This window comes from Morone saxatilis, unplaced genomic scaffold, assembly GCF_004916995.1.
Source record: "Morone saxatilis isolate NCDOM2014 unplaced genomic scaffold, NCSU_SB_2.0 Contig19, whole genome shotgun sequence".
Taxonomy (NCBI): Eukaryota; Metazoa; Chordata; class Actinopteri; family Moronidae; genus Morone; species Morone saxatilis.
The window spans coordinates 15563879-15575703 of record NW_023339751.1 but is presented as its reverse complement, the minus strand read 5'-3'; the positions used below and the strand labels follow the sequence as shown (position 1 = coordinate 15575703).

At 39.6% G+C, this 11825-nt stretch overlaps 1 protein-coding gene across 1 annotated transcript in view; it reads right to left on the bottom strand.

Moving 5' to 3' along the window:
- rgs17 (regulator of G protein signaling 17) overlaps positions 1-11280 on the bottom strand; it is a 15560-nt gene extending 4280 nt beyond the window's left edge. Inside the window, exons 1-3 of the mRNA XM_035662953.1 lie at positions 11130-11280; positions 7120-7494; positions 2955-3085 (exon numbers count right to left, since the gene is read on the bottom strand). Of these exons, the coding sequence (XP_035518846.1) occupies positions 2955-3085; positions 7120-7122 (134 nt within the window). The 5' untranslated portion in view covers positions 7123-7494; positions 11130-11280. The remainder of the gene's footprint in view (positions 1-2954; positions 3086-7119; positions 7495-11129) is intronic.
- Positions 11281-11825: the final 545 nt, after the last annotated feature.

Below are 11825 nucleotides of genomic sequence, written 5' to 3'. Positions count from 1 at the left end.
ATGATTATTTTCATTATCAATTATTTAACAAATTGTTTGGTTAAAATGCCAATCACAGTTTCCAAAGCCCAAGTTGACACACTTACACAGACTTTTTTGCTTTTGTGAAAAAACCTAAAGATATTCAGTTTACAATCATAAAGGAGTAAGAAAACAATATTCACATTTTGAGAAGCTGGAACCACTGAATATTTGGCATTTTGCTTAAAGAATGATTCAGTGATTAATAGATCAAAATCCATTAATTGGCTAGCCCTTCTTTATACAAACTCCCCTGAATTTTAGGGGGACAATGTTTATCAAAGCCTAAATAAAGTAATTATATTTATCATTTAGCATGTCTTTTGTGTACCATCCTTTAACATCACCAGACGCTTGACCTGTGCTGTCTTATACATACATACATACATGACCAGTCATTAAATCTAAATTTTTGCCATAAAAAAACCTCATTGGTTTATTTATGTGTATATCATTGTCCTGCTGTACTGTCCTATGAGTTGGAGACTGTACAAATAGAGCAGCTAGTCCTACAGTGTTTGTCCAATAAGGGTGTAAATACTTGCGACACATTTAAAAGAATAGTTTGATATTTTGGGAAACACTTTGTTTTCTTGCAGAAAGGTAGAAGATTGGTACCATTTGGTAAACATGTAGCTAGAGCCAGTAAACAGTTAGCTTAGCAAAAAGACTGGCAACGGGGAAACAGCTAGCCTGGTTCTGTCCAAAGTTTAACAAATATACATACAGTGCCTCCAAAGTTAACACGTTATCTTTCATTTATTTAAATTGTACATAGACATAAATGCAAAATATTGTGGGGAGTTACATGCTAGAACTATTATTTGGCCTCCGGGGACCCACTAGGAAGTCACTTTCCCAGAATCTCTGGTGGTTCCCTGTATTACCAAAACTTTTTTTACCTTTCTGTTTGTGTACAGATTAAACAAACAAGATAAAACATGTTAATACCATTTAGAGGTAGCGATAAGCAGATTTTTTAAAATTTGTAAATTTGGTTTCCAGTCTATGCTAAGCTAAGATAATTAGCTAATGGCTCCAACTTAATAGTTAAGGCACATATATAAGAGTGGTGTCAATCTTCTCATCTAACTTTTAAAATAAGTTTATTTCCCGTAATGTTGAGCTATGCAAAGTTTAAAGTCAGCACTTTAACATCGCAGTTATAGTTTAATTTCAGATCCAGAGTCCAACTAAAACAATGAAAACTGTCCCTACCTGTCCAACTATTCACACATGGTTTAGTAATATGACTTAAAAAAGGGGAAAATAGCTGCCCTGCACAATGTTTTTTTCCATAGCAGTTGCATTACCAACCATTGTGATTTTCAAATACTCATAATGGCTTCAAAGCCTCGGCCTTCTGCTGTATATCCTCCTCTGAAACAGCTGCTTGGTGGGTAACAAGGAGACAAGCCATCCTTGAACTAAAGACACAGGGTTGAAGCCTGTGTGTCTGCCCTGCTGAATTTTCCCCTGGCAAGAAAGTGAGCAAATACATTGCACCGTATCAAATGTACTTTTGCATCTGATAAGGTGCAATGAGTTTTTGCATAATTTCCATTCACTGGCCCAAAGGCACATCGTCATGAATGTCACAGGGCTTGTGTATTACAGAACTGCTGATATACAGTAATGGAACCCCAACCAGTACACAAAAATACCAACAGTGAAAAAATAAAATCCCGCTGTGGAGGAGCTGCATATGCAGCAACTATAAAAACAGTTGTCATTTTTGCACGTTGTTAGAACTTATTACAAATTAAACGATCAACCACAGTGTTGTGTTTTGTTCAGGGAAGTCCCCCTTAATTTAGGACTTTTTATGTATACAAATCGAGTGTCTAAAAATAGAGAAAGCTCATTGAGGCAAATTTGTGACCTGTTTTTTGCCCTATATAAATAAAACTGATTTGACATCATAATTGTTCAACTCTGAACACTGTTAAGTATGGGTTGATTTGTAGACTGGTTTACTGACTCCCAGGCTCTGCACTGGATCCAGTGTCAGAATGAAGTCTGTATTTTTTCAGTTGAATTTCTAGGGAACTCAACTCAGTGTAACATCCCAGAACAAGATTAAGGGCAGGAACAACTGTTTGTTGTTTCAGGCGCTGTGGGCATATTTTGATTCCAAATACAACTAACACTTCAGACAAGTCAATGCATCACAAGTAATGTTGTCAATTAGTCTCCAATTAAAACGAGTTACCGGCTGCAAAAAAATACATTCTGAAAGTCACCAGATGACGACATGCCACATAGCTGCTACAGCCTGCAAGCCCTTGCTCAAGCTCTTTGAAGTGGCTGTACTGTACTGTTATCAACTGCTTTTCTCTTCTAATCTCCAACTCTCTTTTAGCTCTGTTTATGGTCTCCACCAACTCTTCAGCTGCTAAAGGCTCACTATGAAAGTGCTGAGAATGAACTAAAACAGTAAAGTTGCAGCCGAACAGCTTAAAAATTAGCTGAAACAAACTACAAAGCTCTGTAAAGCAGAGGGGAGCTGAAGATTCAGGTGGTAATTCTCTGTAGGTTCATCATTATGAGCGACCATTTTCACATTGTCATTAGATACATTATTAATTATACAACATTGATTTTTGCTTCTTTAAAGACTATTTGTATCTTGAGTCACAGTCTTCCTGCAAACACAGTGTATAGAATAGTACAGTACAGTACAGTATAGTACAGTACAGTACAGTATAGAATAATATAGTACAGTGCTGTACAGTATAGTATACTGTACTACAGTATAGAATAGTATACTGTAGTACAGTACAGTACAGTACAGTATAGTAAAGTACAGTACAGTATAGTATACTGTAATACAGTACAGTACAGTATACTGTAATACAGTACAGTACAGTACAGTATAGTATACTGTAGTACAGTACAGTAATGTACAGTACAGTATAGTAGTATTTTCTTACCACAGACACTTGCAGCAGCCGCACCAGCAGAGGCAGCAAGTGTTGGGTCGGGGCTGTCCAGGGGCCTGGGGTGGGGCCTCGATGTGTGCCGCCTGCCTTTTTCTCATCTCCACTCCACTCACACTCCGGGGCTTCACAATGGATACACACAGAAAAAAACATAGTTAAATTCAATTCAAATAAACAATAATGTAACAGAGAGCTCAGGTTCAAATGTGGTCCCCATGTTTTACTTACAATATATCTTATGGGGGGGGGTAAAAGAAATTGTGTGTGTGTGAGAGAGAGATGAAATGAGAGAGAGAGACAGCACTCAAGCAGGACAAAGAGGATTCCCTTCCTTGTACGGTACAAGGATTTCTGGCATAAAGCCAAGTCTTTCACTTGGCTTTGACAGACACTACACATACATTTCAATGGGTGCAGACAGAGGGAGAGAAACGGGGTCTACACATTGCAGGAACAAGACACAAAAGTGCAATAAATACAAAAAACTCATGCACACTCATATTAACATTCAGATGTTTCTATATCCATCTTCTGTCTGGCCTGTTGTTGCCTCAGAATGTGCAGCATCCTTTGAACAGGCAGGAGATGAGGATGTTAACAGGGATACACCACAAAACTAATATTGTGGTGCCTCCTTTATTAGTGACCCTGTGGACACACTGAATGTGTTGCTGTTGTCTAATGGACTTTGATTTGTTTTAAATGAGACCAGCGCTTCATAGCACTGGAGATACAGTTATTGGTTGAGGTTTCTACTTAAGCTTTGATGTTTCTGTTTCTGAAATTCGCTCTTTAATGAAGCAAAAATGCGCAGTATGTGGTATGTGTGTAAACAGACTGATGATGGCACAAGATGTCATATGTTAAATGAAACCCTCTCAAATGCTTTGTTTGCTATGCTTATTTAAGCCTTTTGGTTTCATTAAAACATAATCTATGGTTTATTTGATTGCCTAATGAAATAAATATTAGTTGAAATTGTGAAAAACCTTTTGAGAACAGTAACAGGAATGTTAAAGGGTCACTTCACACAAAAATTAGGTGGATGGTGGTGAATAGAATTTTATTTCTGCAACTCAATAGGTGAGATTTGAAAAAGTCAAAGGCAACGTGTCTTTCCACGTGTCTCGGTTACTAAGAATAATCCACTTATCTCACTAGGGCTGCAATTATGTTCATTATCAACCAATATGGCAATTACTTTCTCGATTATTCCATAAATAGTTTAGTCAATGAAAATGAATGAAAAGTAAGTAAAAGTAAAATTCAATTTAAATTAAATTTTTTCTCTATTTTTTTTTAAGTTTTCTAGCTTTGTTTGACTAACAGCCTAAAACCTTGAGATAGTCCTATGGTGTTCAGAAAAATCACTGAAATGATTAATCATGGTTAGGAAAATAGCTGACTTCGCGATTAATCAACAAATTTCACTGTCACCATTTTTCATCAGGATTTTCTACTGAATAAATGTTACTGATTCCAACAGACTGACTTTGAGTATGTCATTTTAGGCATTTTTTTTGGCGATGGAAGTGGTTAACGAACAAAAGATTCAATACTGTTACTGAGTGGAAGGCTCAGAAAAGAGGGTCAGTATAGTTCATCAGCTGCTACTTGAATTCAACAAACCTGGATTGTGCACTGTTTGCCACAACTTTCCTTTCGAACAGTTGAGCAAGACTTTGATGAGCTACCCCTCTTCCGCTGCAGCTGTACGTAGGCATGATTTTAACTTAATTGGCCTCCAGTTACAAAAGTGTGGACCTAACATCTATGTAACCTTCCTTATCCTTAAAGTCTCTGTGCACAATCCCGTCATCACCTAGGGTTTTCCCTGGCCTTTAGAGGCTTTGAAGGTGAAGAACTGTGAAGAGGCACTTTGACATCACACAACAGCTCTGAAAGCGGTTTTCAAACCCTTTACGCTACTCTAAATAGAAATACTACTCTCTAAGAACTCATTCTAATGCCTGAGATAATAACATACAGTATAGTCTAATGCAGTCTTTTTCATCTCCCTCCAAGTGGAAGATAATAACACTTGGCGAGCTTCTTATGAGCCGGGAAAACCCTTATCCCATTGTACGGTAAGCTTAACCAGCTCTCTCACAGACAGTCCAATAGCCAAAGTCTACACCAGGAAACACTGCGAAGATCAGCTAAGCAGAGGATGCCATGTCAGAACTAATTCTTCTTTTGTTACCAGATAGAGGACATAATAATGAACACAGACTCCACTTCACAAATTGGGGCTTTTAGGCTTAATTTCAACAATGGGCATAGTGTAAAAAATGCACTAATTAATTACAGTCTTGTCATCTGGAAATAAAAAGTACAATAAAATAAAGAGAACTCTTACCTCGAGAGTCATGGTTCAAATTAAACTCCTCATTAAACACTTAAAAATCCAAATAAAAATAACTGTGTACCAACAGGGGAGCCTTCTTTTCCTCTCTTTCGTTCTACTCTGCATATACATCTACTATAATGACGATACACAGCAGGTAAGGCTGAGACGACCTGGCTAATATGCAAATGTTGTCGCCCGGCTAGTGGAGTGGCTATCAGTTATTCAGCGACCAGGCAGCGTCCGTGGAAAAACAGGCTGCTGGATGCAAACGACAGCGAGGATACGGCTTTGTTCTAAACCTGGAGAAGGAGGCCGCATTGACAGGACATGCAAATATTGAGTGGAAATACAAATACACTGAGATGAGAGGGGGGAAAAAAGCGATGACGAAAAAGAGAGCTACAAGATCGGACTAACATGCATCGGTTTTTTCTTAAGTATCCAGATGATCACCCCCCCCTCACTTTTTACACATTTTATTTATTATCTTTAATTGATTGAGGAGGCTAACATTTGAACAACCAAAATATAGGAAGTCATATCATCCAAAATCTGTTCTATCCGCATATCTTATCCAATATGCGCTGATATAAAAAACTGTTTTTTTATGGTAAATAATGCAGAGAAATGTGGTAATATTATTGGTGTCACTGCAAAGGTCATCCAGCAGAGTGCGCTGTGATTTACAATACTGTGGCAAGCAGCACAGAGTAAAAGAGAAGAAGCAGCTCTCAGCAACGTCAAATTAAATTGGTTGACAATGTACATTGTCAACCAATTTAAGTTAAAGAATATTCAACCTAAATATTCTTTAATAAAGTTGTTTGTTTAGGAAACCAGCCTTCTGAGTACCGCTGCATTGTCATATCGGTGCAAAATCAGTGCAAAATCAGTGCAAAATCAGTGCACATATACAAAGGTCACAAAAGTCCCATATCAGTTCGGCTGGGCTTTACATCTGACTGACGTTAAAAAGTAACCCAATGGTCATAATACTTTCACAAAAATATCTTAACTAAAGGTCCACTTACTAGCTTTTTAAACATAAAAACATTTTGTGGCTTTCCTCAGCGGTTTGAGTTTGTTAAGTTGTCATGGAGATGTTATAAAGTAGTCCTAAAGATAAACATTTCCATGACATCAAAGCAAAGACCACTGAGGAAGACTGCTAGGTGCGGTTGACATCGTGAACAGCTAGTTATTGGACCTTGAATTAAGATCATTTTTCCAAGGTCAAGGGTGAACTTTCACACTCAACTGATGTTTTGAGGAGACAATTGTTCCTATTTTCAACAACAGTAAAGTGATATTAAACCGCAAAGTGCAATGCACTGTGCTTCCACTTTTTTTTCTCAGAACCTTTCAACTTTAAATAGGTGCATCATCAATGAGTAGAAGAGTTGTAAAAATAGTCGCCCTTTGTTGCAATGGCGATTTCGGGGTCCAACTATTATCATACAGGATCTGATAAGTTAAGCTATATCTGGAGTGTGAAAACTCTGGACAGGAATAACCATGCCAAAGGAATGTTGTTTGTTCTGCAGAAACCTTAAACCTTTAAAACCTCAATCACAAACTGCCATTATGTTATATTACCAATAACATTATTTTTACTTTGATGGTTAAGCCGCCTGGTGTTTTATGTTATGAGACATTTTACACCTCCAACCGACGACCAAACCCGACCAAAACTTTCTTACTTGCCTCAATTTCAAACGAGGTAAACTTGGAGATACAACGTCTCCTTCGGGTACTGCTAATAACATTAGACCATCACACATCATACTGGACGGCAGTTAAACTTACCATGAATTAGTGAGTTCCTAAAAACAGGTCAGACAGAGCAGTCATGGTGTGAGGTAATAGGTTGCTGGACGATAGCAGGCTGGTTGACGGAGTGACTGACTGGTGGACTGTCTGGGCGTCTGTTCGGCTTTCTGGAGATGTGGGGCAAGGCGAGAACGTTCTTTTTACCACTAGGAAGAGAAGTTACTGGTCTCACCATCCCTGACCGACAGGCACAGAAAGGGACACGAGAGCTGAGGTGAAATGTAACTACTTCCTGTCCTTTTTTCCTTATTTCGCTTGATTCACTCGCCGTTGCCTCCTAGGCTTCCTTGGATCTCGGTGAAAGGGTCATTTATGGGCTTGAGAGTACAGGGAGCGGTGAAAGTACAGCATCTGAAAAACAAAGCAAGAACTTTGAGCTTTACAGTAAAAATCTGATCATTTTATCCACTAAAGGTGCAGTTATTTATCTTTAGAGACAATGGTGAGGAAATATATCTGCTACTTCCATAACGCACACTAGCAAATGCACCAGTGAGAGCAGAACCCCTCTCTATACATTACACACTGTATCACTACACTCACATGATCTATAGAGTCTGAGACTTTAACCATTTTTGATAACAATCCCTTTCAGTTTGTCGGAACTGTGACTTTTGTTGGGTTCAGACGACACAATATTTTTTATGTTAGGATGGTCACTGCGTCAGATTAGGCGATTATAGAAAGTCGCAAATTCTTATTGAGACTTGACCAAAGATAGCTCGCCATCTTCCACAACCTGCGTGATGTCACCAGGAAGGAGGTGCTATGGAAGCGAACAATGGCGTCCAAAGTGTATGATACATGCACGTTTCGTGAAACGTTTCACAGTTCCACTCAGCAGGACCAACAACATCATTCCTCTTTTACCGCGCCATGTTTACAGTCCTGTGCTCCTATTGGTCAATGTCACACAACGCTTTTGTCGTCAACGGAACAACAATTCGGACACTCCAGTCTTTTTGTCTGGGCATCATGAGGCGTCCCAGATGTCTGTTGGCTCATGTTATCGAACTGATATAGTGTAGTCTGAACCCGCCATAATCCTCTACATATACTGAGCGGGACGGGAAAGGGAGTTGAAAATAAACTTGTTGTGCTCTCTGGTGGACAAACTATGTAATGGCCACAGTGTTTAAAAGTTGAAACGATTAGTTGATTAATCAAGTAGGTTGGCAAAGAAATTCTCTTAAACAATTCAGGTCATTGGCTAATTGTGTCAGAACATGAGGATATTGTGCTTTTCTCTTTTATATAACTGAAAATATGTTAAAGTTGTGTTATTTTAAAGGTCCAGTGTAACATTTAGGAGAATATTTTGGCATAAAAAAAAATTTCATAGATGTGTTTTCATTAGAGTTTAATCACCGGAAAATAAGATTTTTTGTGTTTTCATAACCTCAGAATGTTTCAGTAGCCCCAAATGGACAAACCAAACACTGGCAGTAGATAGGGCATTTCTAAGTTTTGGCGAGTTTCACAGCCACAATAGCTTCTCCTACATGCTTGGAAGCTGAGCGGCATTGGTTGCAATCTGCAACTTCACTGCTAGATGCCACTAAATCCTACACACTGGTTCTTTGAGATGTCCCCACATACTCTGGAAAAGTGTAATTATATCATTTTAATTGATTAATCTGAAAAACAATAATTTGTTGCAACCTTATACTGTGTCTAAACCACTTTGAACATATCTCTGTCATTTCTGTTCGGCAGTTTCCTGTTATTTGTCGCCAAACATACGCTGACACTGATATATCTGCGATAAGCTACAGGATGTGGTCAAAATAATATGGATTACGCCAAATCAGCAAACGAACCAAATGCAGTAAATGACTGATCATCACATTTAGTTTAAACACAACCACGGCTCCACACTTACTCACAGTCAGAAGCCATTTGCTGGATTTTGTCCCTGAAGGAAACCGAGACCCTAAAGGCTACAGAGCCTCCTTGGCTGCTCTCATGCTGCATGTTTTCATATAGGAATTACTGTTCCAACAACTTGCTTACTCATAAACAGCAGCTTAGAAGTGTTCACATGTTGACACTGGAGACTCTTTATGTTATGAACTATCATTAGTCTGTTGCAACTTGATGACTAAAATTAGCAAGCAAACACACTGAAGAAGAACTGAAGAGGGTACAGATAACCTCTAAATTCTTATTAAACAATATGGTAATATTTAAAATTACATAACATATGAACACATTAAACATGGAATTCTTATTCATAGGGTGTTTGTAGCGTATAATGTTTCTGTGGTACCTTGAATTTGATGTATTGGTGTCTTTAGTCTGGAACAAGCGAGAGAAATTACAGCACAAATCAAAACTAAGAGTTGACATGTACTGTAGCGACCAACCGTCCCAGCAAGCTGTCTTAATACTCTTCTACTGTAAAACCCATCCCTTGGTGAGAGAAGCTTCAATATCTGCGCATGCCAGTTTAAACTGGTTCGAAAACAACAGTGTCCCTTGTATATTAAGAGTCTATGAAGAATGTTTTTGCATGGGTGCGAAGATAAGGCTTTTGTGTTGTACTTGTGAGGGTTTCAACCGCCTGTTCTCAAGAGGAAGATGTCCACAGAGTAACTTTAGTGACACACTTCCTGAAAAATAATTAGTGTGAACGAGCATCCTTAGCCTGTCTGAGTTATGTCTGAGCTAGAACTGAAATCATTAGTCGATTAATGGATTTGTCAATTGACAAAAAAATGATCGAGAACTATTTAGATTTTTGATTGATCGCCTACATAACTTTTCAAGCAAAGCTGCCATCACCCCACCTCGTTATAGCTTCTTAATTGTGAATATGTGCTGCTTTGATCTGCTTTATATTTTACTGTAAACTGAAAATCTTTTGACATTTGAAGATGTCACCTTGGACATTTTTCACTACTAAGTGACATTTCAACTAATCGAGACAATAATCGGCTGGTTAATCGATAATAAAATGAATCGTTATTCGCCTGGACTGAATCGAAAAACAGTTTAAATCCCTAAATACGTTTTATTGATGATTGGAACAAATGTAAATGCATCATCTATCTACCTATTCTATTAACTAGAGGATCATCCGTGATGTCTTTAGACAGTGGTACTGAACCATTTTAATGTTTTAAATCCACATCTTCGAGTAAAACATCTCCAACCAACAACTAAATCACATCAATCTCACATATGCTGATAAATCCGGCGGTAATCTGTGAAACCTCTCTGAATGAGCAGTAAAACCTGAATGAGATGAATCAGGAAGTCTGCCAGGATGTAGTGGCAACATAACCTGGGCTCCTCTGACTCAACACACCCATGGGAAACTGCAGTGTGGGTGCTCCCTCAGCTGTGCACTACATGATCTCCTTCGCAGTGCATGGCAGGAGAAAGAAAAACCAGCTCAAATAAATCCAAGCAGTGGGGGTGGGGGGTGAACTTTAAACTGAGGAAGGTGAAGAGATAGTTCATGGGTGCAACGGAGTGTTTCTGTCGCAGCACTGGCTCTGTTGCATCTGCCTGAAGGCCTGTGCATATCTTCAGAGGAGAAGGAGGCAGGCTCATCGGACCCTGCTTTCTCCCTCTGTGCACACTAGCTCTGGCTGGCTAGCTGCTGGGGGTTTTGCATGGGTTTCTCCTGCAGCTGTCCGAACCCTCTGAGCCCAGCCGCTGCAGGTCCGAGCAGCCGCGGGAGAGCAGACCCCCTCCCAGCTGACACCACGGAGCGATAACGCACTGAGAGAGAGAGACGATAGGATGAGAGAGAGAGAGGGAACGAGAGGAGGACGAGATGAGGAGGCTGCAACAGTGCCCACTGTCGCACCGACATTATTCACAAATCAAACACCACCCACTTTCCCCTTGCTAGCTTTAGCCGACAGCCTGAGATCCGCTATCTGTCGCTGCGAGAGGAGGAGGTGGCAGCTAGCACCGTGCTAACGTCAGCTAGCCAGCCCGTGTGGGGCATTAGCGCAGAATAATCAGCATCTTACCCCTTTCTGTTGGGCTGTCAGCGTCCTAGGGTGATAGGTGTGCAAACGCGATGTCCCGATGCTTATTTAACGACATCGTAGATGGGAATCCCGCGGTGTAATGTCCATCGCCGCTGTTTTTCTTCCATCCGCCCCACTTCAGCACCGAACGCCGCCGAGCCCCTGGATGCACTGCGCAGGCGCGCTGCCACCGCTGCTCTGTGGCTGCAGTCGGTGAGAAGATGCACTGAGGCTCCACATACACAGGGTCACGTTACATCTCTGCTGCTGTGCAACAACTACTGCGCTCCGAAACACGAGATATTCATTTACAAAGTCCGCTGCGTGGATTTTATTCCATAGCAAACATTTACAAGATACGAAGCCATGCAAAAAAATCCTTCTAAGATTTTTAAATACTGTCTGTAAGGTGGTAAATAATAACGCTTCATACTAGAGGAAATGTATTCTCTAGTTATAGATCCGTAAATAATTAAAACAAAAGGCCTATATAAACACAGATACATCAGAGCAATTCCTGTAAGAAATAGTCACTTCAGTAATCTTACAGTTATTCTTGTTATAGTGGGAGCGCTCCTCATATCCAATCAAAATCAAATCATATAATATGTTGTATTATTCCTCTTAATACTGTAGATTGGCTATTGCTGTAGGCTATATTACTACTGTATCTATTCAGTGACTTTATTACCATAT